We start from the raw sequence: 25,450 nt of genomic DNA on the forward strand, positions 1-25,450 counted from the left end.
CCCTCAAAAGCCCACCCATGAGAACGAGTTGGATAAAGTACACTATGAGCGAGAAACCCCCCAGCCAACAACAATTGTCATCGCGGTGAGAAAAGATGCGCTCATGCGTCACCTAGGGGGGTGAGAGTTGGCCGGGGTTTAGTTGGAGTTGGCTGCCAACCTGCATGGGAGATCAGGATTGACGACGGGGATATAACCACAGGACTGGAGGGCCCGTTCAACCCCTGTTGACGTGGCCAGGAAGGAAAAGCCAACGGAGTACAGACCAGTGTTCATACAGCGCGTTTTTTTATTTTATTTTATAGTTTCATTGGGCGTGCAGTCTTCATATGTACGACGACCAGTCGTTTTCCAACTCATCAGCTGTTCGAGTATCGAGTGCTACCTAAGGAGGGAGTGCTTGCAGATGCGGCATTTGAATGTTCAGGCTGCATTCATTAGAAGCAGTGAGGAAGGTGATCGAGATGAAGGACCTGCCAGGTACGGTCCGTCCGCTGCCCGTGTTCATTGCTACCTCCCGTGTTCATGGAAGCGTGTGCAACGAAGATAGAGGGTATCTCGCGGCTATCAAGGTTTGGGTGTTGTTGGCAAGAAGAGCATGCGGGTGAATGATGAGGTGATCAAATAAACCAATCTCACCATTTACCCGCATGCCAGTTGCCTTGTTGGTGCTGGTGCTCGGTTGACGTGCGGTACCTTGGGTTGCCTGAGTTGTCAACTTGGAGAAACTTTCGGACAGATGCGCCACGGAAATTGTCGCAAACCTAACTCTCAAGTCGACCGCACAGCTTCATGCATGGAATACAGGAAATGAGATGAAGGGCGGCAAGTGATGACTATAGTAGCGGGAGACGACAAAAAGACTACTTCGTGAGAAATGCAAAAGAATGTGCGACAACAGCAGGGTTCGAACCTGCGCATCCGAAGATAATAGATAACGATTGAAGGATCAATTCAAGTCTATCGCCTTGGACCACTCGGCCATGTTGCCATATGCAATTGTTAATTTTCAGAGTCGATATTGGTGCCTAAGTACCTATGTTGCAGTATTGGCGGGGCCCACCAACCGAGTGGAATAGCAGCTTACAGCGTAGTGAACAACGCGAGCGATCGCAAAAAAAAAAGAAATCAGTAGGTGAGCGTACTATGGCGACTTTGAAAACTTTCAAAACTGCAGCGAACCATGCCAGCAACCGGTGAAACATACCGGGCATGGTTGCTTCTCTGGTGGCAGTGGTTGTAACCACTGCCTTTAGCATACTTTTGCTGGCGCAAGAGTCAAAACTTGAAGAGGCATCAACTCCGCTTGCCGACTTGCCCGGCTCGTGCGGGGGACTCGGGAGTTGAAGGCTTGAAACACAAAATTGACAAAGGCAACCATGAATGCCCGAGGGATGTGGTTATGAATAGTTCAGGATGGAACATTTCGTCTTGGCGGTAAAGGAGAAGGAGGTTTCCGATATCCATGCAACCTAGGTGGTGGCAATCATCCCCCGGTGCACGCCGCCGCACAAAATTCGAGCAGAACAGTGAGCATGGGGGGTCTGGCAGTGCGGCACCTGGTGCGAGCGTTGCCCGAGAGGTTGCTCATCCTCATCCACGCGCCCCAGTTTCGGGAGTTCCTAGATAGGGTAACTCGCTGCGTTTCGAGTTGAGGAATCGTAGATCCGTCGTCTGCTGACAACATGACGAAGGTGAAGAGGGGGGTTTTCTGACTCTGGCCCCCCTTCTTTCATTTACACACTTTCGAATACGTTGGAGGCCATAACTGTATCTTGGTTGCATAAGTATGTAACGGGAGTTGCGACAGACAACCTAACTCATTGGTGGTTGATTGGCGTGAAGTATCGTGGCCCATGTTAGTGTTAGTTGGCCTGACATGAACATTAGCGATGCGGAGGCTTCTGTTCACAAGGGTTGCGAAGAAACGGCGCGCGGAGAAAAGGCGCGAGATAGAAGACAATGTTACGACAAAATGATTGACGGAGAGACCAATAACCGCCTAGGATGATGCGATCTGATGCGCTGATGCAGTGTCAACACGCCCAGAGATCCACCACTGAAGCAATAACATTATTATATTAGTACCACGGCTTAACACGCTGTTCCAAGGATGCGTGGGGCCGGCTAGCCGATCAAGGTGGACTCGTCATCATTAATACCAAAGTACCATGTTCATGTCGGGGATTGAGCAACACGATGGTCGAATTTTGCTCTTGAATGGCATAAGCGATTCCTTCTATTGATAACGGCAATGGCAGCCGAGGCATAACGGTATCTAGGCGATTGTCTCATAAACCCAAAAACGAGAGACTGGTGTAACCCGAATGCGGACGTGTGGTTGATCGCGGGTTGGTGGAGGTGAGTGATGAACAGAGCGAGAGGGAGAAAGACAAAGATAGCCAGACAAGTCGGCCGATTGCCTCAGGTCAGCAGATCATTGTGTTTGGGAAGAGAATTTGTTGCCCTCAACGGCTGGAGTTGCTGCGACCGACCTGCGGATCGGGCACAGTTGCCGTCGGTTGTACGCGCTCTTGCGCGTGCCGTGTCGCATGGCGATTGATTGCAACTTGCGACAGCTTGGCCGGACTTTCCCACCGGGCCCCTCAGGAGGAGTAGAATAGAGAAGGAACAGAGTAATGATTGTTGAGGGCGAACTACCTAAACTCAAGGCAGGGGTGGGTCGACATGATACGGATACCAGGCAAGAAACGCGCTTGGTGGCAGCTGGCTGGCGCCCAGGTTGTCTTAGGTTGTGCTAGCCCGCCTGGGTTGTTGATAATGTGGAATGAGAAGAGTACTTTTTGCCAAGTACTTTGCGTGTTGTGGTACGTAGACCTAATGATATTCCTCTCTCACAGATTAGTTGCACCATGCCGGACGCCTGACACCGATAACCGACATAGAGTACCGATGCCGATGCATGAGTCTGATAGTTCAAGGTCTAAATACCTTGAGAGGGGCGAAAGGGGCATCGTTCAGAGAGAATCACCAAACGTTGTAGACACATGACGAAAGAGACTCGGAGAGGCAGCTCACAAGTACAGTTAGTCACGTAAGATAGGTAGTAGTAAATGTGTCCGTGGTGAACTTTGAGCAAAAGCCAATGGCATTCAATTTAGGTTGGGACTCTGCGCGCAGCCTGGCAGCCGGACCAACCCGGCCAAGCCAATCCTCACCGTGACCAAGCCAAGCGAGTAAGACAGACGTAATCAGAGGATATACATGGAACGGCAGTGCCTTTTCATTACGCCAACTTAGACAATGCAACATGCCAAACGCTCAAGGTGAGGTACATTTGGTCATTCGCGAGAGAGTTTCGCGCGCAAGCGGGGCTCAGCTACGGATACGGTACCACGGAGATTCCAGGGTTTTATCTCACATTTGCCGGCGCAATTGCCAAACAGTCAATCAACTTAGAGATACACCAGCGAGGCGTCAATCAAATTGCTTGGTGGTGGTGGCCCCCCCTCCCGAGTGAGAGTCCCCCCCCCTACTTGAGCCCCGCTCGAGAGAACAAGTCAGCCAGTCATCGAAACTCTGGTCACAACTGCGACTGGGGTTGATAGGGAATTACACGAGCCACGGTCACAGCTTGGTTGTACGCTACTTCGTTACGCATACTAGTCCCTATCATTTGAAGATGTGCGACCCTGGATAAGGCGTGCCCTGAGCAAGAAGAGTCCGAGACTGTCGTACAGCCCAAGATCCAAATGGTAACTTGCCTGGGGCGCCGAGTGATTCTCCACGAACTGCTTTGGGCGACGACTCGTCAAGAATGGTGAGGTGTTTGGCCCATCTGATCTGATGCGATCTGAGCACGCGCAAGCCGAACGTGGACTGGGCATAGGCGGAAGCAGGGACGATGGATTGGAGTCTCTGGGAGCGCGGCGGTGGAGGAAAAGGAGGGAATAACATCCTGGAACGCGCAATCCAGCTCGCCGGGCCTAGGAAAAAAAAGGTACTATTGATGCAAATTGCTTGGTACATGACCATGCTGTCCTGACTGGATAGGGTGATGACTACCTTACCTTTCCTCATCCGTCCGTCTCCATTACGGGGGCATTGGCAGTATCATTGGTTTTCTTATAATGTGTGACCGACAGATGATATGAGCCACGGACCACTTTTGATCAAAGTACCCTTTGTTCACACTCTCTATCGCTGGGCGCTCTTTCTCTCTGTCGTCTCATGAGAGGCTGAGGCTGCTTGGCCTCCCACTCGATGGGAGCTACTGGAGAACTTACCCAATAAACTGCAACCACCTCCGAAATCAAAAAATCTCAGTCGCAACTCTGGTTGGCCTGTCCTCCCTTGGGGACAAACTAAAACCTGTGTCTCTCAGTAACCCGTCCGTATCTCTCTCGCCCTTATCCTCCTCCCCATCCATCCATGGCCACTAACTCACTCACTCACTCGCTCACTCACCCGCCCACTGGCAGAAAATTCCTCTCATTTGGCAGTAAAACCTTGCCGGGCTTTTTATTGCACCTTGGTGAAGTGAACCCCATTCACACCCCGATTCTCATACCAATCGCTTTGTTTCCTTTCCTTCTGTTGCCCCCTACCCCCTTCCATTTCCAAAGTTCCCATCCTTTTTTTGCTCGTGACACGCCCCCCTCAACTTTACAAACAACACGTCAATAACCAAGGTTCCAATGCGGCCAGGCCACAACAGTACTTGAGTAAAGTACCTAGCTTAGCTTAGCTTAGCTTACTGAAATTCACCCTTCCTTGTCCGTGCTGTGCTGTACAGTACACTACGGGTGTATGCTGTGCCCAACTTTTACATCATCCCACACACGGTCCTCCTTGGGGTCTAATTCCAACCACTTTTCTCTTCCTCACCTCACATACCCTTACGCGGTGATAACCCAATGCCATCAACTTGTATGGTAGGCTGGCTTTGATCGACTCGCACATTGATCACTGGTGTTTCCGCCCATCAACAACAGCAGTTCTCTCCGCTAAATACGCCTTCATCTCGTTTAAGGCGCCGAATCCTGTTTCCCGCGCCATTCAACTGTCAGCGTCCGTGCTCTGGGACACAAGCCTGAGGTACCGTTCAGTATTCAGCTCACTCTCTCAGTCTCTGCCTTACTTTACTGCGTAAGGTAGCTTTACCTCTCGCCCACCTCTCTCTCAACCTCGACACACCCTGCTTGGACTAGAAATTCTGACTGGGGTGCCTGACGACTGATGACTGGAACTCTCGCCTCATTTGGCTTGGCTTTTTGCTTTCTTCTTAGTCTAAACTGGACATAATACGGCGAGGCGGTAAAGGCGTGGAATCTAATACCTTGTACACCTCTCACTTTTCATCCACTCATACTACGTACTCAGCACTCACTCACTCACTCAGTCTCTCTCTCTCACTCTCACTCTTACTTGACACTCACCTTTTCTTTCCTTCCCCCCCTTACGAATACTCCGTACAGATACACACACCTTCCTCCACCTCAGTCTACACCTCCCCGTCTCCACCTTTCCCGGTCACATTCAATCTTGGCCTCAAACACGAACCGCGTCCACCGATCATTTGGAGCCGTCACTCAAATCAAACCAAACCACCGATCCCTCCTCTTAGGCCCTTAGCCTTAGCTCTTGTCTTCTTACAACCACACGTCCCAACGCATTTCCATCCAAAATCACCTTAGCCGCCAAGTTACCCATCAAAGCAAACACTTCTTCTTCTTATCCAAAGAGCCAACCTGAACCGCGAGTCTTTGTCGCCCAATTTTCGACAACTCCGGGGGTTCACTTGATTTGTGGCGACCACATCAATATTTACCGCCAGACAATCGGCTCGAGTCACCCGGTCGCAACACAAACTCGCGAGAAACCAACCGCGATGGAGACCACCACCGAGGTCGAAACAAAGCAGCCGTCAGTTGCGCCTTCAGAGCCGCAGCAACAGACCCCAGTTGCCGAGACCCCTACAACCACAGAGTAAGTTATCTCTTTGTCTCTTTTACCGCCTCTCTCTCTCTCTCTCTCTCTCTCCTCTGTTATTGCTAGCTGCATTTGAAGTTGTTGCCACTTGATACTTCCTTCTTCAATTGCTCTCCTGTACAAGAACCACGCGCTATGACCAGTGGTGAAGTCATACACTGGGTCGATTTCGACTTCACCTTGGACTTGGACTTGCCTGCGATCCATCACAGCTCTCAACTCAACTTCTTGCTTCATTTTTCTATTTCGCAGCCCGCACCTACCTTACTTTACCTTCACTTCCTTCTAAGTGTTGTGGCTGCACGGAAACTCCTCTCCTTCCCTCCCTGACACTGCGTCTGACGGCGCTTCTAGCTTCGGCCACTAAGCTAGGTTGTAAGGCCGCCAGAGTTCCCTCTCGTCATTCCCCCTTCCACTACAACCAGCACCGACCCCTCCCTTGATTCAACCGCACCTCTCTTCCCATCAATCAACCAGATCACTTTTCTTCCATCAACTCTTGTGCCTCGTCGCCGGCATACACGGTCTCTCATATCATCTGTTTTCATTCCACAGCCTCGTTGAGCATTGGTTTCCTTGATTGTGCGCCGCAAATACTCTGTCTTTGTTCTCACCTCCTGCGAAACTCTCAGAATGCCGTTTCGACGAGACTCCCGCCTCAAGAGTACTCCAGAAGAGCCCTCTGTACCCATTAAGGAGGAAAGAAGGTGCGTCGCATTCCATTGAGACTCTCAACTCCCCATCCGAGTTCCTTGGTTCTTCACTCTCTCTTTGCGACTCAGAGTTTCAATGTATTTTTGGCACCTTTCAAAGTTCAATGCATGCGCCCGGTTTGCTTGCCTTGGTCAAGAGGGCAACTGGCGAGTTGCCAAGAGGCGCATGTCGAGTCAGGGACAAGTGTTCCCGATTCATGTACGCATACAACATCCGCTTTGGATGGCTTTCTACCCCTGCTCAACTCGAATCGTCTGCATTTCTTGGTCTTGCGCTGTTGCTTCCTCGCCGGCGATGCTTTTCTTTCTGTCTCTCTCCGAATCAGCTGGGGTTTTCTCAGTTACAGCCACCATGGCCGAGCGTCACCACCTTGGTTGGCAAAGACCTCATCAGGGTTGCAAGTGCACCCATTTGGGCAACATTGCAACACATCATGGAATGCAACAAACTCAATTGTGAACAAGCATATACTGATACCAATTACAGGCTCAGCAGTGCCAATGGGGTTAAGCCACCTGCTCTGGATGACGACGACACCGCCAATGATGATGATCTAAGCCCGCCTCCAGAGAACTTGAGCCCTGTCTCAGGCAGCCATGATCGCGCTTTGGAAGATGAGATTGTTGTCGGTAACCGCAATGGCGTGCAAAAGTCATCGCCACTCCGCGTTGTTTCTGATCCCGAGGATGAGAATATGGCGGATGTTGAGGATGAGCCAGTCGTCTCTCACTACCCTAAGCGGAAGCGCGCGTCCGTTTTCAATGACTTGAGTGAAGACAAGATGGAGAGCAGCCTTGTCTCAGAGAAGGAAGGCACGCCACGCGGCACCAAACCAGCTCGTAGGCATGGACTGGGTGGTGTGAAGGGCGTCATTCTCGGATATTGGCGCGATTCACCCGTGCCTGACCCCAGAGGCAAGCATGCAGTTATTGGCTTCATCGATGTTCGCGATCGCCTCCGCACTCGCATTCAGCAGAACACCCGCTTCGGCGAGCCGGTATCGAGTCTCGAGTATCCCCTCCCGCCCGGACCAGGTGGCAGCTGGGTGACCTTCGAGCGGGTCGTCTTCGCAGACCACCTTGTTGGTCTGGATCACCACCAAGTGAAGGAATATGTCAAGCTTCGAACGGATTCTATCGAGATGACGGAGGAGGCCCGAGATGCTGCAGAGCAAGCTGCGGCTAAGGAAGCGGTCCGGCGTGTCGAGGAAAACCCTCCCCCCGAGAATCCCGTAGCGCCAGCCATCGCATACGGTGCGGTGATTCCCGACCACGCTACAATGCCGGCTCGGCCGGACTCCAAACGTCGCCGCACTGGTAGTGGCATCGGCACGATCAGTGGAGGCCCGGTACAGCAGACGCCGCCAGCACAAAACATCCCGCCGACTCCTCAATTCGACCCTCTGCCAGGTACCAGACCCACACGCATCATTGTGGGCTACTGGAAGGGCTCCAGTGAGCCTGATCCTATCAACAAGCACGCGATCTACGGCATCCTCGGACAAAATGACATGTTCCGCGTCAAGGTGGCGCGAGAGACGCGTGATAAGCGCTTCGTCGATGGCAACTTTCCCGTTGGAGCGGGTGCGCTGTGGATTCACTGGGAGGAGGTCGAGCTGGAGCCACACATTAAAGTCCTGTCTCGCCCCGAGGTGAAGGAGTATTGTCGTGTCCGTCAGTACCAAATCGATCAAGGCGAGAGCCCCAACGAGCGAGTCGAGAATGAGGCCAGGGCAGTGTACGAGGCACAGCAGCGCGTGGCAAATGGCATCAATAAGCCTGGTTACATGAACAATATGGGCCCGCCACCCGCCATTGTTCCACAGCCAGAAGAGATGCTCGAGGCACCCGAGACCAAGGTCGAGGTGAACCCCGAACTGCGCCAGAGCCGCAGAACGGAGAACCGCGGCGTTCGGCACTCATTGCCCGATCTCGACGTCAGACAGTCATCACGAACCCCTGTACAAGCGCAGAATAAGATTGACGCCAGTGCACGTCGCGAAATCGCCCGGATCGAGGCCGCCCAGATTCGAACCGAGCGTTTCGCCGCTGACCGCGAAGCTGCTCAGAACGCCCAAGCTGCTCAAGCTGCCCAGGTTGCTCAAGCCGCCCACATGGCCAACTTAGTCCCTCCTCCAATGCCGCCTCAAGCTATGCCTAAGATGCCTTTGCAGAACGGCAACGGCAACGGCCCCCGCATGAGTAGCCTGTTCCACGAGCGCGACGAGATGCAGCGCCTGAACAAGGTATGGGCTAGCCAAGAAGAGCACCGCAGCAAGGTTGGAGGTGAAGAAACCAAGTTTTACGGCGGTATTAAGTACGAGCGCAAGACCAACGGCCCCTTTGTCGGCAAACTCGTCTCGCAAGGCACCATTATCAGTATTGACGGAGAGGATTATGTCGAGTATCGTGTACTCACGAAGCCGAGTTTTTTCTAGGCGACCAAGACGGGAAGAAGCACCTCGCGGCTTTGATCGCCCTTTAAATTTCGGTCAACGGGCATTCGCTGAGCGATGGCCGCCAGATTATGGGACTCCTCCTGAGCGTTGAGTCTCAACGGATCTCTCTCTTTTGATACTGAGTTCAACGGATGAAGGCTGTAGGATTTCCTTTGTTTCTTCTCGCGACAAAATGGATGCGAGGTTCGGCGGAAAACGGGTCTTTCCTATTATACCCCCTCTCAACCTTTTCCGATTAATCATTTTTTTCCTTTTTCCCATCTTTTCGGCGTGGAAAAGCCAGCTCGGTCTCCTTCGTTATCGGCCACGGAGAATTCGCCGAGGAGAGGATTACTATACCATGTTTTCTTTGTTCTGCTCTGCTCTCACGCCCTTCGCAATACCTCACTCATACACCAGTGGCTTGCCCAGTTGAGTTGTGTGATGGTGAGAGACATGTATTTGAGGGCTTTCTTCTCTTGCGTTTTTCTAATTATCATGATGCCATTGCTAGTCAGAATGGGTACCTCTCAAGCGGAGGTCGGAACTGAGCGGGAAAGGGGGGAAAGCGTGGGACCGATACCACAATCCGTGGTTGTCAGTAGCTTTCAGTTAGCAATCAAATGAATCGCCTAAACGTGTGGAATGTGTGGATATTTGGTTGGTGTTTACATCAGTGGCAAGACTCACACTGCGGAGTTGGCAATATGCCATCTTTGTTCAAGGTCCCCAATGCAAAATGCAATATCTTTGATTAGTTGAAACCGTTTAGTCTGTTCCAAAGTCACCATCATACGCAATCTACTCTCGTTACTCACTCTTCCTGATTAAAATCGTAGCTATTCCCAAACCCCCTCCCCAGATACGTCCTCAAAGCCTCCTCCCTCGTCGTCCAATCCACAGGTATCTCCAAATCATCCCTCCCCGTCGCCTCCCCGTCCCCCTCCAGCAAAGGCCTCACGTCTTCCGCAAACTGCAACCGCATCGGGTTCCGGTACCACCCAGCAAAATGAATCATGGCCAGCATGACGCGGACGTCGGGCGTGGCATTCGGCATCCCCGCGTGCCACAGCCGCAGGTCGCGGATGACGATGCTCCCCTTTTCCACCGTCGGCTGCGAGGGCGGGCGGACGGCGCAACGGAGGTCGAGGAGTTGGGGGTTGATGCGGCCGCTTGCGCGGGTGCCGTGGGTGCCTTGCTGGGCTGCTATCCCGGAGGGGATTATGGTGCCGGTGTAGCTTGAGGAGGGTGTTGTGGTGGTGGATGAGGATGAGGGTGAAGATGGAGAGGCGGGCAGGAGATAGGGAGCGTGGGTGCCGAGCCAGAGCTCCGTTGAGCCGTTGGAGGGTGTCATTTCCACAAGGGGAATGTTGATTACGAGGGCGAAGGGGTGGGATGGGTGGGCGAAATCTGCGTCGGAGTGGACTGGTTGGCGTTGTGGTTTGGAGTCTGGTGAGGGCGGCATGGCCGAGTTTGCGGAGCAAAAGGTCCATTTTGGGCGCGGGCCTAGGAGGGAGGAGGTTATTTGCGTTGCTATGGCGTCTGTTGTTTTGGTTGTGAGTTTGTTTGTATAGAGATACGAGGAGGATGTGGAATGAACTCAACTTGTGAAGATGGACTTGTGAAAGTACTCGGCCACGGGAGGCGGATCTTGTTGCAAGTTGCCCAGGTTATAGTTGAAGGGCCCCTTGTCGCCGAGGGACCGGAGGTAGAGCGCGTCTTGGACCATTTTGGCGTTGAGGGCGTCGAGGTCTGCGTGCGGGACGACGTCGGAGACGACGACGAGGCCGTCTCTGTGGAGGTGGCGGACGGCGAGTTCGAGGTTGCGCGGGGAGAGGCGAGCACTAGCAAGTTCAGAATGTGAGGGGTGTATTGTTGCTGGTGTTGATGGGAGGGTTTCGTGGTCGTGAGTGTTTGTTGTAAGTGAGGCCATTGTTCGACTGGTGATAGGGAAGCGTAGACGAGAGGGGGCATTTGAGGTCAAGAAAGGGAGGCGTGAACGGAGGAGCATCGTTGGGGAGGAGATTATTTTCATGGCTTGAGAAGGATATTTATGCGTAGACGGATACGTTTAGTGAAACTGATGGGAGATTCCAGAGATTTCTTATGCATTTATATCTCGAAGGGAGGAGGCTTCAGAAGAGGTTCTCTACGCCAATGCCGAGCTCGGGTTTGGATGACAAAACGTGCATGCCCCATCCACCCCGGACCACCTAGCTACTAGGTTTCCCCAGATTTCCCCCAAATCCGAGCTCGGGGTACGCTAGCCCACCCCCCTCTACACAGCAAGCTACGACTGACCATTCTTCGATTAATATCCGCCTCCTCATTCGTTGTCTGCTTGTTCCGGTGGCGGCGGATTCCTCCACTCCGTCTCCAGCTCCGAGACGAGTCTCTGGACGGGCCAGCCGATTGTTCGCTTACACGCCAAGAGGCGGCGGATCAGCTCCTGTCGCGAGGCTTCTCTTCTGATGAATCGTGCGCCTGTCGAAGTCTTTTCAGTTGTTGGTTTAAAAATGCAGCAGGAAGTGTTGTCAAATAAAAGGATGGACAGGAAGGCGAAAGATAGTGTGTATGTAAGAGGCTTACAGAATGCAATGGGGCCAAAGGCATTGACTTGAACCGAGGGCGTGTTGGCGGTGAAGGCCACGCCGCAGACATCGAAGGCGAGGTGCTCGATGATATCGTCTTTTGTGTCTTGACGGCCGTCTCGGCCGTCTTGTGTGTTTTGAAGACTTGATAATTGTTGCGGGCTTGCGTGGATACAGAGTATCGTAGTGGCGACAAGCTGATAGTGAAGGGCCGCCGCTAGATTCTTATTCAGTCACAAGACAAGGGTGTTCTAAGATATAAAGGCCTACCATGATGATCTCTGAGCAGCCAAATGGATGGCAAGGCGAGGCCCAGACCGCGTTCAACCGTGGAAAAGGGTTCAAACCGTGACGGTAGACTTTTACGCCATTCACGTAACAGATGAGAAAGGCTAGACCACGACTCCTCCGTGACAGAACCCGAGCCTTTGAAGCATGTATTGATGATGCGGCCGAGAATGAGAGTAACGGCACTAAGGTAGTCCTGATCGGTTCTTGAACCAGACGCCGGTAGGGCTAGGGGCACCTGAGCAAGGTCTATCTTGAGCGGGCATCTGCGGAACAAGCTAAAGGTGATGTCCTCACGAAGATAGTTCCAGAAGCCTGCTGCTCGAAGGCTAGACCCAAAGGCGTCAGTTTGAGGGGTATGATAGGCTGCCAGTGAATATGCTCCCTGGAGGTGCCTGTTTGGGTCTACCTCTTCTGCTTTGATGTCAGTTTATGCAATAACCATGCCAAAGTGTCTACAAGGTGCGTAAAAGTAGTGACCGGAAGACGACAGGATCTCACCACTCAAAATCTCATACGACCGCAAGAGACATACAGAAGCTAGCGCAAGCCCCTGCTTTCGCTCATCATTGTTGTACACCTCCGCTGCCATGTTAATCAGCAAACGAATGCAGTGCCCGTGGTAGAACTCCGCCGCCGCCCTGGCGGATGGTACAGTCGTTCTGCTTGTGTGGACCGCGGACAGTGCCAAGATGGCGGCGAAGGGCAGTGGGCTATCGAGGGCGACCTCGGGAAGGCTTGTGCCAAAGGTAAGGAACGCATCGCTGAGGTCGTACCACGGTGCGATGTCGGCAATGTAGTGGAAAAAGTAGCGTGCTATGGACGGGTTCTGGAGGGCTTTGCGGGGGTTGGATGGTGATGGGAAAGGAGTTTGCGGTTCGTCTGCTTTAAGGGATGTATGTGAGCGGCTACAACGTGTGCAGGATCAAGAATAGTAAGGTACGCATAGAAGATACTCATCAGCGGAGTCGGGATCTTCTGTATCCTGCTGGGTCTTTTTGAGTTGTGGGAGTGGGGTGGTGGTGAGGTCACAGTACCGCTGAGCCTTGCGGCAGCGTTGGCACGCTGGCAGAGCCTCGTCGCCTGAGTGATCTCGTATTGATCAAAGGAGCTCTTCCCATGGTGTCATGGTGGATATTTGCTTACATTTGACCTTGCGGACGCGGCAGGTGTTGCTGGTGGCACTTGTCAGCACGAAGATCGGTCTGTGGGCGATACTAGTTCTTGTTCTCATCTTTACCATGCTGCGTTGATGTCAGAAATCCGTTCAAGACGCACGTTTGATGTGCGCCACTGCGTCAAGAGGGTGTCTTACCTGCCTGGTTCAGAATACGAGGCATCACCTTCAGCCCAATTCCTCCGGTCTACCAAGATGGAAAGAAGGTCAGAAACCCAGAAAAAGGCAGTAATCAGGCTCAATGGACACCTGCTTACTTTGGCTCAGGTCGTGTGAAAGTCACTGCAGCGCTATGACACAAGTGAGCGGCGCCTGAGACGTACGCGCCGACGAAATCGCAATGTGGAAAATAGTGTCAAAGGACGAACTGTCGTCTTTGGGCGAAAAACTCCAATTCCCCGTCTCCATGACAGGACGGCCGGTACCCCGCGCTCGGAGCGGACGGGAGAGTGGGGCGCCGGCGGCGATCCCGTCTCACCCCGGATCGCCGGCAGCCACGTCCCTAAGCACTAGAATCGCCAAGCCCCAAAGATCAGCGCAGAGCTAAAGAGGCACTGCTCTAGCGAGCGGCTCATGACATAAATTCACGGAAATAGAACGTCTTGAAGGATCCGAGCTGAAGAGTGTCATGAGGCAGGGACTAGTTTAGTACCGCCACGATGAGAAACGTTGCATCAAGAATACTGAACTATGATCCGAGTTCAACTCACATATAAACCCAATGAAATTGCCGTGATGGAGGTTCTCAATCAGATTCAGACTCACATACGAGACCAACCAACTATCTTATAAAACATTATCAACCACAACTTTCCTCTTCTCACTCAACAACTTATCAAAATGTTCGCCCAAACACTTATCCAGACAACCCTCCTCGCCGCAGTGGCAACGGCAGCCAGTCTTCCCGTCAGACAAACCACAACCACCTTCCGCCTCGCCGCAAACGTAACTAACTTCGACCTCACGCCCTCCATCCAGGGCCAAGAGCTCACCTACATCTCAACAGCAGACTGCACAGCCAACGTCGTCTTCGGACCAGCCGGCCAGGGCGCCGAGTTCTACGCCACTGGAAACACGGTCAACGTCGCCCACCTCTCGGGTGATGACTCTTCCCCTTCGGCCGGGTTGATCGTCACACCCGGCGGAACGGCGACGGTGCCAAGCTTGAACACCGTCCAGCTGCAGTGTGGGGCTGGAACGTCTGGCGTCGGAGTCGTCGATGGCAGTCTGCAGTTTGAGGACGGATTCTGGATGGCATGTCCTAGAAACGACAGCGTTGTGCTGAGCTTCAAGAAGGCTGGGCAGAGGACACTTCTTGGGTGTGCTGATGTTCAGCTTCTCAGCATCTAGGAAGAACTCTAAACACCTAGAGAAGGGCCGACTGCTTTATTTCACGGGTGATACGTGGCGGATATGGTGAATAATATAGAGTTTGGGTGATACCTGGATGATCTGCATCATATTGGTAAATAGACGGGTTGCATGGAAATTAGGGCAAGGCATGAGGGGTATATGATAATAGCATAGGTAATCTTTTGGTCGTTAGAATTTGGTATTCTTGAATTCGATTTGCATACCCAAATGCCTTCAAGCTCACTTCACCCTGCTGTCCAGAACCATTCAGTCTATCTGTAATAGTCCAACATCTGATATACTAATCCATTCCTCAGCCTGCTTGTAACCACCTTATTTGGTGCACAACTCCACAAACTCCGCAATCTCCTTGTTAAACCTCTCAGGCTGCTCATAAAACAACCAATGTCCAGCCTCAAAGACAGACGACTTCGCCAAACCTGGCCGGCCCTTCTCCACCCTCCTGACCGTCTCAAGCATCCCCTCAAGCGGGAAGCACCCAGACTTCCGCCCCGCCATCACCAACGTCGGCACGCTAATCATCTCAATCGCCTCGCGGTGGTCGTACCGCGTATGATCAGCCAATAACCTCGCAAGCCACGCCTGGTCGCACAACGCACTGATCCCCGTGAAGAACTCCTCATCCTTCTTCCTCACCTCGGCAGAAACATCGTCCGTCGCCGGGTCAGGCTTCGCGCGGTACCCAAGACACCCGTCCACGAGATCGACATGCGCCGCCGCCGACTCCTCCATCCAGAACTTCTGCGCGCCGAGCATGCTCTTCTCGTCGTAGCAGCCCGTGTGCGCCAAGCTCTCGTCCCACCCGTCAAACGTGGACCGATCCTGCAGCGGCGCCTGGTCGACGAACACGAACCCCGCGAAATCCGCGCACCCGAAGAGCTCGACGTACGTCCAGAGCACCGCGGCGCCGATGGAGCAGCCGACGGGCACGATCTTGAGGTCGGGCGAGGCGGCGGCGCGCCGTAGGTGGTGGATTAGGTCGCGGAGGTCGGCGGCCAGGCGGGCGACGTGGTAGCCGCCCTTTGTGCGGTCCGATTTGCCGTGGCCGCGCATGTCGGGCGCGACGACCCAAGTGTCCTTGGAGGCGAGGGCATCGGAGTTGCGGTAGAAGTATTCTGAAGAGCCGCTGAAGCCGTGCATGAGGAGGATGCAGCGGGTTGCGGAGCTGGCGCCGGTGAGGGGCAGAGAGGACTGAAAGGCGAGCTTGCAGCCGTCGTTTGCGCCGCAGTGGGCGTAGTGCATGCTGGAAGTCGCCATTTTCGGTGAGAGTAATGTGAGATTTTGTGAGACAATTTGAGAGTGAATGAGATATTTTCCCTCTTCGTCAGAAATAGTCGTTGGTGGTGAATTTGTTTTAAGGGGTCATATTAATTGTTCTGGATTGATAGAACGGCGGGGACGTCATGGCGGGGGGATGTTTTCTGTTGGTGGGGCCGATGCGGGGGTTAATCGGCGGCCCGTGATAGCGGCGGCGATCCCCGTCCCCGCTGCCGATAGCGCCGAAGTCTGATTTTGTTTGAACAGTCCTCTTCCTCAGGCTTATTGGACTTCCTCACACTTTAGGAATATATAATTACAAACTGCTTCTGAATTTCACATTTCACATTTCCTTTCTCTTGCATTTTTACTGGCGATGTACGGTCGTGAGACTAGTACTTGGTCAATAATTATTTACTTGAGACATCAGAAGTTCCACTCGCAGCCATTTCCTTTGGTTTTAACCTCCTAGAGAAACGTCTCAGCCCAGCCCATAAGATGATCCAAACTTGTGCCGCTGCTGCTGCCATTTCACCAATATAGGAAAACAAGTTGATTTATGTACGAATGTAATATGTATTTCAGAATTTTCGTTTACTATTCCTGAACTAAACACAAACAGCCCTTGGTCGTCGGTATGAAGCTTTTTTCCCACCAGAAAAGAACTTTGTACAACTTTCGCACAACACTCATGTACACAACTCTTTTCCTCCTATATACCAACACACACACATCTCGCCGTCGAATCAAGGGGAGGGCCGGTTCTAGAAGCCTAGAAACCGTCTCCCCTCATCTTAGGTAGCCCAAGCTCTAAGCTTCATCACCAACAAATGTCAGCGTGCTTTTTTTTTCAAGCAGACGGGGTAGAGGTGGGCGGGGCACCCGGGGGAGCACCGGTAGGAAAGGTACCATTGGGAGGAGGGCCACCGGGGCCGTCGCCGCCGCTGCTCTGGTCGACGCCGCCGCCCTCGTAGTAGTGCGCCGCGGCGCGGACCTCGTCGCTGTAGTCGGCCGTGGTGTCGATGCCGATGGTGATCCACATGAGGAGGCCGTCGTTGAGGTCCTCGCCGAGGCGGACGTACTTGAGGAAGGGGTCGTAGGCGGCGGTGGCCTCGCCGGCGGCGATGCCGTCCTGGAGGTTGGTCGTGAGGGTCTGGGTGTTGCTGGTGTAGGGGGCCAGGGTCTCGACCTCGGAGATGAGGTCCTGGTCGAAGAAGAGCTGGCCAATGTTGCGGGCGGTGCCGCCCTCGAAGGTGCCGTTGGGGAGGATGGTGGCGCCGTCGGTGGACATGATGTGGATGTGGGTGGCGCGGCCGGTGTAGTGGCCCGGGAAGACGTAGTCGAACTGGACGACGCCGTCCGAGTCGGACTTCTGGACGCCGCGGCCGTGGGTGGTGTTGAGGCCGCCTTGGCCCCGGGCGGAGACGCCCGAGTAGACGCCGGTGGCGTTGCAGGCCCAGGCGTCAATGATTTGCTCGGGGACGGCGGTGCAGTCGTTGATGTCGACGAACTGAATATCGAGGTGGACGGGGACGCCGGCCTGGCCGTCGGTGGTGTCGACGCGGATGAGCTCGCCCTCGACGTAGTAAGGGCCGATGGTGGTCAAGGGAACGAGGGCGCAGGTGGCGTTGGAACCAAAGATGTCCTCGAGAGGGGTGTCGAGGTTGTAGGCCTCGGTGGACTCGTGGTCGACGGCGGCCCACTTGACGAGGTCGGCCTGGGTGCGCTTCTGGTGCATCTTCTGATCGGTGAGGCCACGCTTCTCGCGGAGCATCTGGGCCATGTTGGCGCGGCGCTCGAGGGCGCGCTGCTTGAGGGCCAGGGCGGCAGGGGAGTTGGAGCAGGCGTCCAGGGCGCGCTTGCCGTGGACGGTGACGACGTCGCGGAGGGCGATCTCTGCGGCAATCTCGTCGGTCGTGTGGCTGCCATGGGCTGCGACTGTCCCAATGAAGGGGGAGAGGGCCAGGGCCGCGGCGAGGGCGGAGCGGAGCGCCATGGTGATGAATCTCTGGATATTCAAGGACGAGACGACGAGGGGTTGCTATCGAGTGAAGCAGACCACAGAAGTGTCAGGAGCAAGCTGGAAGAAGAGAAGGACTGATGGAGGTGAAGAGCCTGGTGAGAAGAAGGAGAGATATTTCGTCTTTCTGGCAGGAATCTTGACCTCCTCTTATATCATTCTTCTTCTTGGCGTTTCTATGATCCATCTTGTTTCCTCCTTCCTGATCCTGATGATCCCGTTAACGTCAACATCTTGGCATTGTCACGGCATTGCAACATACCCTACTCTCTCTGCTCCCCTTCATCTGGTCTCGAACAGCAGAGCTAACCCACCGGCCAACACCGTATCCCGGCACGACAAGTCGAGCACGGAGCACGCAAAAGCAACTACATTCCGTACCAAGTAAAGACTCTCGTCTCTCTCTCTCTCTCTCTCCGTTTCGTTGGCGTTCCCCACACTCCCGCGCGCGGGCGCCTGGCGAGACATCGTCGTCACCTTCCCTCCCAGAGTCGTTTCGACCGGCGTATGAGGGGCGTGACAATGTCGTTCGGAGCCACTGTATGGTTTAGCCTCAAGCAAGGTACTCTGTAGTTTGGGGATGTAGTTTGGGATCGAGTTGGTTCCTACTCCTCCTCCTTCCCGGAGCGTTTACAAGGATACTACATAGTACCTTACTTGGAAACCTGGTCGTCCGCCACTCCGCGCGCACCGCGGAGCCAGGGGATTTACACTACTGTGTAAGGTTAATAGAGACCAGAGAGTGGCGGCTTTTCTGCGAGTGACGGGCTAGGAAGCGCGAACGGCCGATGGTCGCAAGGGTCGGGGGGTTATTCGGACGTCCAAGACATGCGTCATCCAATCAAGGCAGAGGCAATTCCAATTGCATTGCGTTGGGTCATTTGGCAAAAACACAAAAAATGTGACGGTCCTGGTTCTCTTCTCCCGTTCCGCAATGTGAGTGTGTGGTTCAATTGTCAAGGTACGGTGGTACGGGGATCGGGGTGTGAGTGGGGTCCTTTGGGAAACCCCCGGGGAGCGGCGGTTTGGGATGGCGTATCCGGAATGTGGGCAACGGCCGGGAAGTGGTTACGTGGCTCGGCCGAAAACTCCTAGGGCCACAAACAAAAGAACAGTGACAGTCCCTTCTCGACTCCTGCAGATGGAACCAAACCACGAACAGGAGGATACGTTTGGATCAAGGAGGAAGGAGGATAGTGCTCCCTTTTTCCCCATGACGCGGCCCGACACTCTGCCAAGAGATCTCTTGACCAAAGGCGTACAGACGTGCCTGGAGATCCAATTTGGGTGGGTTTCATCTTTCGGAGCTTTGAGGAGGTAAGGCAAAGTCCAGGAATCCAGCGACTCCAGCCTGACCAAGCATACTGCAGTATTAAACGACTACTTCGGAATGGTTGCGATTCCCGGTAGTTATGGTTGTGGAGCCGGCCGTCGATGAGCCTCCGGTGGCATGCAGAAAGCATCCGCACCTCAAAGCCACTTATGCTTGAATGCTGTCCGTCCCCCTAGCACCAACCCTTGAAAAGTGGGATTTGCAATCAATGGCGGCCGCGTCATGGGCGAATGAGAACGGCAGTGAATGTAATGAACGACGTTGTATGGCGATGCGGAGACGGCAGCTAGTTCTCCTGGCCTGCCTACCTTGGGCCTTAGGTGAATATGGTGGATAATACCCGTAGTCTAGATGTACAGTAGTCTGTAATCTGTATGGCTTGCGTGATCGTGATATGGATTCCGTCCGGCCTATCCACAAAAGAGGAATCCGGAAGATGGGCATCGAGGATGGAAAGTGGTAATGGCGTCCGAACCCGTTCAAGCTTATTGGAGATCCCTATCAACGATTCAATGCTCCCCGTTGATCGAAGAGGAGTCAATGCGACTCTGCTCCCCCCTTCCTTCTCCAGTTCGAACTCTGGACGTGCTTCCAGGCCCAATGACTTCACAGGAGCGGCGAGCTTCCTTCACCGAAAGTCCACCTTGGAGGATCTAGAGCTCTGAAAGAACCTGGGAACTCGCCCACATTACTTTAACCTCCTTCCAATCTGTGCGGCCGGCCCCAGAAGCCGGCCAGAGATAACCTCGGCCGCCCACCATCTCTGTCCACCTTTCGCCCACCTTTTGACCCCCTCCAAGGCCCAGCCCCCTCTTGGATCGCCTGTTCCTTGACGTGCTTCACATGTCTAAGCAGGCACGATTCCTTCAAACTTGCCCTCGGGAGAAATGATGTATTCAAACAAGTGCCTATCGCCCACATCGGTAAGTAAGTACACATCCCGAAGAGAAAAAGACTTGGCAAAAGACACAAAAGAATTTTGTTGACCACTACGCAGTTCGGCCAACGCCGCTCTCCCTCTCTGTCTCTCTCCCCCTCTCTCTCACACTCACATATCACGCAAGCTTCCCAACTACGTACGGATGTCCCGCGCTCAACCCGCCATCGACAGCCCACGCCTGCCCGTTGACGTAGCTGCTCTCGTCGCTGCCCAAGAACAGCGCCACCCGCGCAATCTCGTCGGCGTGCCCGCCGCGCTTCATCGGGTTGATCTGCCCGATCCGACCCGTCGTGCCGCGGGCGCGCGCCTGGTCCCACATCTGCGACGTCATGCCCGTCTCGATGAGGCCCGGGCAGATGGCGTTGACGCGGACGTTCGTGCCGGCCGCCTGGTACGCGCACGTCTGCGCGACGGAGATGACGGCCGCTTTGGCCGCCGAGTACGGCGTCGTGCCGGCGTTGGAGCGGATGCCGGCTACGGAGGCGGTGAGGATGACGCTACCGCCCGGGGTGGGCTTGTCTGCCGAGGTCTTGCGCATGGCGGGGGCGGAGTGCTTGGCGGCAAGGAAGACGCTGTTGTTGTTTTTTTGTTAGCACAAGAGGTGTCAGAGGCAAGTAAGTACACTTACCTCAACGTATTCGTCCGCAGGTTCTGCATAAAGTCATCCGACGAGATATCGGTAAACAGGTTATGAGGTCCGGTAATACCGGCATTGGCGAAGAAGATATCCAGTCTGCCGTACGTTGTCATGGCGTGGGCAACGACCTCCTTGACGGCGCTCTCCTCGGCAGCGTCGAATTGGCGGGTGTGGACCTCGACCTTGGGGTACAGCTTATTGAGCTCCTTCTTGTGAGAGGCGAGGTTGTCGTCAGCGTAATCGCAAATGTAGATGGCGCGGGCGCCGTTCTCGGCGAATTGATGTGCTGACGCGCGACCGATACCCATGAGAGAGTTTGCGCCTGGGGTTCGATTGTCAGTCTGTCTACTGCTGCCACCGCCGCCGCTGCTGCGTGACGTGCGTTCGACTAACCTGTAATAATCACGACCTTGCCAGGTACACGAGGCGCCGCAGACGGCCCGGCAATCTTGACAGGAGGAGGGGCATCGAGCTGCTTGCCCAGAGCCTGAAGCCGTTCCGACGCCTTGTCCGACATGGTGGTGCTGCTGATGGTGATGATGGGATTTCGATTGATGGATAAATGAGGTCAATTCAGCCAGGAAAGAACTAATTTACACGAAAGAAGACGGGGAAACAAGGCGGGCAGCTTATTTGGATATAATGATTAAATGGCAATGCAAATATGCGGCGCAGGCAGTACAGATATGTTAAAGATTGATTTAAAATGCGGAGGAACAGGACGAGCAGGGAGCGGGAGGAGGAGAAATGACGATGCGGAGGCCGAGGGAGCTCTAGCTTGAATTGGGGACCGAACCGAGGCTCACCGGGGAATTCGAAAGCTCCCCCCAGCTGCCCAGCTGGAACAACGTACCCCGCCAAATTGGTGCCGCTGCCGATGGGGACTTTTACCCCAGATGTTAGTGGAGGACACAATCCCCGGCCCGGCTCTAGACCACTTCTCCCGCTGTGGGCTGCCCCTTTCTCAAGTCCATCGCTATCTGCCAACCAGTAAGGGTCGTTGTGCTCTTTGCATTCGATATCCGTCCATTGCCAGGTCATCCCACTTGGACCAGACGGCCAGTAACCTTGGCGGTCAACCAGGAAAAAAGTTGATCGTCGGTTTTCAACAAACCGCTGGAAAGATGCTCCGAATACTCAGTCATCAAAAAGGACCGGATTTCGGTTTTCTTCTGTCAGCGAGCTCGCTCTGACAATCACTCGGCTCTAACGTGTTCCCGCGTTATTTACTCGCATTCAACTGTAAGGCTTTCATGCCAATATCAATGCTCCTCCTATCCTCAGTAACCTGACAGAGCCTCAACATCAAGCAATAGATTGGACAGTCACGATCTTGGGCTGCTCTATCAGCGTACGGGGCAATGCTTCATTTACATAATTCTACAAACGAAATAATCACACTCAATCAAGTGGCCGGACTCTACAGAGTCCAGCCGCTGCCGATCCCGTTAAAGTAGAGAACGGTCCGCTTGCGTCGCTGTGATGGGGAGTTTTAAAACCCTAACAGAGTCGGTCTTGCCCTCCCTGTATAGCCAACCCAATCTATGTCCGAGGCCGACGCCCTAATTTGCGAAGGCGTATCGAAGCCCCAGGTGAGGGGAGAGTGTTATTCGTGCGCACAGCGGATCTTACGAGAGACCCTGCTGCTTTTCTTCGCCTTTGGCCAGTAGCACGTTGACCAAGCTGTGTTGGCCAAAGCCAGGCCTGTCTCGTTTTTCCTGGTTATCCTCCAAAAGGCAAATGAAATCGCAAATTCTTTAATTTCTGGTAAACGCCTGCCATGCTGTACCGTAAAATGATACATTGTAAGTCCATGCGAGTGCCTCCCAACGGGCCGCGACTCGGCCCTCGCACTACCGCATGCTAACCGTGAAAACAAAATGTGTTGATAATGGTCCTGACCAGAGTCACGTACGGTAAGCTCCGGTCATGACTTCTGGTTGGATCCAGGAGCGATGCCACCCGTAGAAGTCGCAGGTGGCGGTGGCGCCGGCGGAGGCGTAGCGGGTCCGGCAGGAGGAGGGAACGGCGGGGGAATCGTCTGACCGATATCAACGCCCGAGCTTGCAGGCACCTTCATAGGGCCTTGAGGCATGGGCGTGCGGTCAAGAAGCTTCTCGCCGCGAATGACCTTCTCTACCTCGTTCTTGTCCAGCGTCTCGTACTCGACGAGGGCCTTGGCCAGGAGATCGAGCTCCTTGCGCCTTGATGTGAGCAGCTCGCGCACCTTTTCGTATGACTCCGTCAAGGTACGCTGCACTTCGGACTCGATGAGAGCCTTGGTCTCTGAGCTGAGCTGGTTGTAGCGCTCGCCGTACTCCACGGGGCCGAGCTTGGCAGACATGCCGTACAGAGCGACCATCTGGAAAGCCAGGTTTGTGGCATTCTTGAGATCCTGCTTACTGTTAGTGCCAATCCCACAAGTCGATGTCGAGGTTAACTTACGCTTGAGACACCGGTGGTCACCTTGTCGGTGCCATAGACCAGCTCTTCGGCGAGCTTTCCGCCCAGAGAGGTCTCAATCAGACTCTTGAGGTCCCTCGTCGTGTACGAATACTTGTCCATCTCAGGAAGGTGTGCAGTGTGTCCGAGACTCTGGCCGCGAGGCAAAATGGTAACCTTGTAAAGCTTGTTGGGACCGCTCTCATGGTAGAAAGACACCAAGGCGTGACCGGCCTCGTGATAGGCAGTCATCTCCTTCTCCTTCTGACTGATGACCATGCTCTTCTTCTCCGCACCCATGATGACCTTGTCCTTGGCCCACTCGAAATCCGTCATGGAGACGGCAGCATTCTTGAGCCTGCTGGCGCGGACGGCAGCCTGGTTGACAATGTTCTCGAGCTCGGCACCAGAGAGGCCGCCAGTGCTGGAAGCAATGGCCTCAAAGTTGATCTCGGGGGCGGCCTTGATCTTCTTGGCATGGTACTTGAGGATCTCAATACGGCCGCGGACATCAGGCAGGGGAACGGTAACGTGGCGGTCAAAACGTCCAGGTCGGGTAAGAGCCTTGTCGAGAAGTTCCGGGAAATTAGTGGCAGCGATGATGACGACACCGCTGTTCTGCTCGAAACCGTCCAGTTCCGTCAAGAGCTGGTTGAGCGTCTGCTTGTGGTAGGCGGCATCCCTAGTATTGCGGCGTCCACCAATGGCGTCGAGCTCGTCGATGAAGATGATGGCGGGAGACTTGGACTTGGCGGAAGCGAAGAGATCGCGGACGCGCTTGGCACCGACACCGACGTAGACCTCGTCGAACTCACTGCCAGACATGTAGAAGAAAGGGACGCCAGCTTCACCGGCAACGGCGCGAGCCAAGAGAGTTTTACCAGTACCGGGGGGTCCAACCATCAGGATACCCTTGGGAAGCTTGCCGCCGAGGGTGGAGAACTTGTCGGGGTTGCGGAGGAAGTCGACCAGCTCCTGGAGCTCATCCTTGGCCTCATCGGCGCCGTGCACGTCTGCGAAACGGGTAGTCTGGTTCTCGGCCTTGGCCTCGCTGTCCACTTTGCCACCGGGTCGCTTGAAGAGGTTGAGACCCTCGACCAGCATCGTGACGACGACCAAGCTGAGATACGTGAAGAGACAGAACCACAAGACGAACTTGACCCAGCGGAAGATGACGCCACCGAATGACTCGTCTACAACAACGTGCAGCGGGCTGGTCGGGAGGCCATTGCCCTGGACCTTTGCGGTAGCCATGTTCGAGTCGCGCGACCTCGCAGCCAGAGCCTGGCCAACAGCTTGCAGCTGCGCCTGGCTCAGGTTCCCGGGGGACTGCTGGTTCAACTCCTGGCCGCCGAGCGTGCCGACATTGCCAAAGGCGGAGGGCAGGTGGTCGTGACCACCCATCCCGCCGACGGCGCCGGTGCTCTGCATGCCAATCGCCTGCGCATATGCCTGATCCACCGCATCGTTTCTCGCGAACCGGCCAGAGTTGTAGCGCTCGATGACGATGGCGGGCATGTTGGCCTTGAGGAGGAGCTGGTAGAATGCGTTCTGCGCGGTCGCGCTGCCGGGGTTCCTGTTCGCTGCCGACTCTCTCGTGGCGAGAAGGTTGCGCGAGATGGCATTGTTGGTTCCAAAGAGTCTGTACTGATGTTGCTGTTGCTGGAGCTGGAGGGCGAGGCCCAGGCCGGGGGTCCGAGTGAAGGTGGTGGCGGTCGGGCGAGCGGAGGAGGTCGCGAGCCGGAGGACGGATTGCATCGTCGCGGGCTGCATCGTTGCCCGTCGGAGCAGTGGGCTGGTCGCACTTAGCGCCAGCGCTGCTGGGCGTAAGGCCATGATGCCTTTGGGGTAGCCGGGAAGGCGCGGTGTAGGCTGGAGCGCGTATTCGTCAGAGCAGATGGTTTTGCTTGATGCCGAGTTGGTGATGGTAACAAAGGGTTCTGCAGAGGGGCACTCCCCTTACGAGACCGAAAAGGGGAAAAGGAAAAGAAAAGAAAAGGCTTCTTCAGTTACTATCGACGTCGTATGTGCAGGTGTGATGAAGATGACATGGTTCGCGCCGAGGGTTGACTCGTCGTCTTGTTGAGAGCGGCGACGGGGCGGCGGGATATGGATATGTTGAGGCGAAATGCGCTACGGATACCTTAGCTGACGTTATTCATTGACCACGACATTGCGGTGCTGCCTTCCGAGTTTTTCCCTGCCGAAGCGCCGCGACCGGGGAAAGCAGCAAGGCCCAGGTTCATACCCACGTGACGTCGATGAGATTCTAGAATGTCGCGACTTGT

The 25,450-nt window shown here is 54.6% G+C and overlaps 10 protein-coding genes across 10 annotated transcripts; 3 read left to right on the plus strand and 7 right to left on the minus strand.

Annotated features, from left to right (window-relative positions):
- Positions 1 to 2,688: 2,688 nt before the first annotated feature.
- On the plus strand, positions 2,689 to 3,012 carry CCOS01_03143 (uncharacterized protein; the record flags this gene model as incomplete). Its single annotated transcript, XM_060451329.1, has 1 exon — positions 2,689 to 3,012. The coding sequence occupies one exon, from the start codon at positions 2,689 to 2,691 to the stop codon at positions 3,010 to 3,012; it is 324 nt and encodes a 107-aa protein (XP_060317594.1).
- A 39-nt stretch (positions 3,013 to 3,051) lies between these two features.
- CCOS01_03144 (uncharacterized protein) lies at positions 3,052 to 3,273 on the minus strand (the record flags this gene model as incomplete). The annotated part of the gene is made up of 1 exon (XM_060451330.1): positions 3,052 to 3,273. One exon carries the CDS (start codon positions 3,271 to 3,273, stop codon positions 3,052 to 3,054), a length of 222 nt encoding a protein of 73 aa, XP_060317595.1.
- A 2,578-nt stretch (positions 3,274 to 5,851) lies between these two features.
- Positions 5,852 to 9,103, plus strand: CCOS01_03145 (uncharacterized protein; the record flags this gene model as incomplete). Its single annotated transcript, XM_060451331.1, has 3 exons — positions 5,852 to 5,949; positions 6,585 to 6,659; positions 7,153 to 9,103. 3 exons carry the CDS (start codon positions 5,852 to 5,854, stop codon positions 9,101 to 9,103), a joined length of 2,124 nt encoding a protein of 707 aa, XP_060317596.1.
- Positions 9,104 to 9,917: 814 nt separating this feature from the next.
- Positions 9,918 to 11,138, minus strand: CCOS01_03146 (phytanoyl-CoA dioxygenase; the record flags this gene model as incomplete). Its single annotated transcript, XM_060451332.1, has 2 exons — positions 9,918 to 10,645; positions 10,709 to 11,138. The coding sequence occupies 2 exons, from the start codon at positions 11,136 to 11,138 to the stop codon at positions 9,918 to 9,920; spliced, it is 1,158 nt and encodes a 385-aa protein (XP_060317597.1).
- Positions 11,139 to 11,429: 291 nt separating this feature from the next.
- On the minus strand, positions 11,430 to 13,216 carry CCOS01_03147 (uncharacterized protein; the record flags this gene model as incomplete). Its single annotated transcript, XM_060451333.1, has 5 exons — positions 11,430 to 11,587; positions 11,693 to 11,911; positions 11,965 to 12,396; positions 12,484 to 12,864; positions 13,129 to 13,216. 5 exons carry the CDS (start codon positions 13,214 to 13,216, stop codon positions 11,430 to 11,432), a joined length of 1,278 nt encoding a protein of 425 aa, XP_060317598.1.
- Positions 13,217 to 13,999: 783 nt separating this feature from the next.
- On the plus strand, positions 14,000 to 14,509 carry CCOS01_03148 (uncharacterized protein; the record flags this gene model as incomplete). The annotated part of the gene is made up of 1 exon (XM_060451334.1): positions 14,000 to 14,509. One exon carries the CDS (start codon positions 14,000 to 14,002, stop codon positions 14,507 to 14,509), a length of 510 nt encoding a protein of 169 aa, XP_060317599.1.
- A 336-nt stretch (positions 14,510 to 14,845) lies between these two features.
- Positions 14,846 to 15,790, minus strand: CCOS01_03149 (uncharacterized protein; the record flags this gene model as incomplete). Its single annotated transcript, XM_060451335.1, has 1 exon — positions 14,846 to 15,790. The coding sequence occupies one exon, from the start codon at positions 15,788 to 15,790 to the stop codon at positions 14,846 to 14,848; it is 945 nt and encodes a 314-aa protein (XP_060317600.1).
- An 850-nt stretch (positions 15,791 to 16,640) lies between these two features.
- Positions 16,641 to 17,786, minus strand: CCOS01_03150 (uncharacterized protein; the record flags this gene model as incomplete). Its single annotated transcript, XM_060451336.1, has 1 exon — positions 16,641 to 17,786. The coding sequence occupies one exon, from the start codon at positions 17,784 to 17,786 to the stop codon at positions 16,641 to 16,643; it is 1,146 nt and encodes a 381-aa protein (XP_060317601.1).
- A 2,412-nt stretch (positions 17,787 to 20,198) lies between these two features.
- Positions 20,199 to 21,237, minus strand: CCOS01_03151 (short-chain dehydrogenase; the record flags this gene model as incomplete). The annotated part of the gene is made up of 3 exons (XM_060451337.1): positions 20,199 to 20,655; positions 20,712 to 21,042; positions 21,114 to 21,237. 3 exons carry the CDS (start codon positions 21,235 to 21,237, stop codon positions 20,199 to 20,201), a joined length of 912 nt encoding a protein of 303 aa, XP_060317602.1.
- Positions 21,238 to 22,647: 1,410 nt separating this feature from the next.
- Positions 22,648 to 24,935, minus strand: CCOS01_03152 (ATP-dependent metallopeptidase HflB; the record flags this gene model as incomplete). Its single annotated transcript, XM_060451338.1, has 2 exons — positions 22,648 to 23,115; positions 23,166 to 24,935. The coding sequence occupies 2 exons, from the start codon at positions 24,933 to 24,935 to the stop codon at positions 22,648 to 22,650; spliced, it is 2,238 nt and encodes a 745-aa protein (XP_060317603.1).
- Between the last annotated feature and the right edge of the window lie 515 nt (positions 24,936 to 25,450).

The sequence above is a fragment of the Colletotrichum costaricense genome, assembly GCF_030867565.1.
Source record: "Colletotrichum costaricense strain IMI 309622 chromosome Unknown Scaffold_3.1, whole genome shotgun sequence".
NCBI lineage: Eukaryota > Fungi > Ascomycota > Sordariomycetes > Glomerellales > Glomerellaceae > Colletotrichum > Colletotrichum costaricense.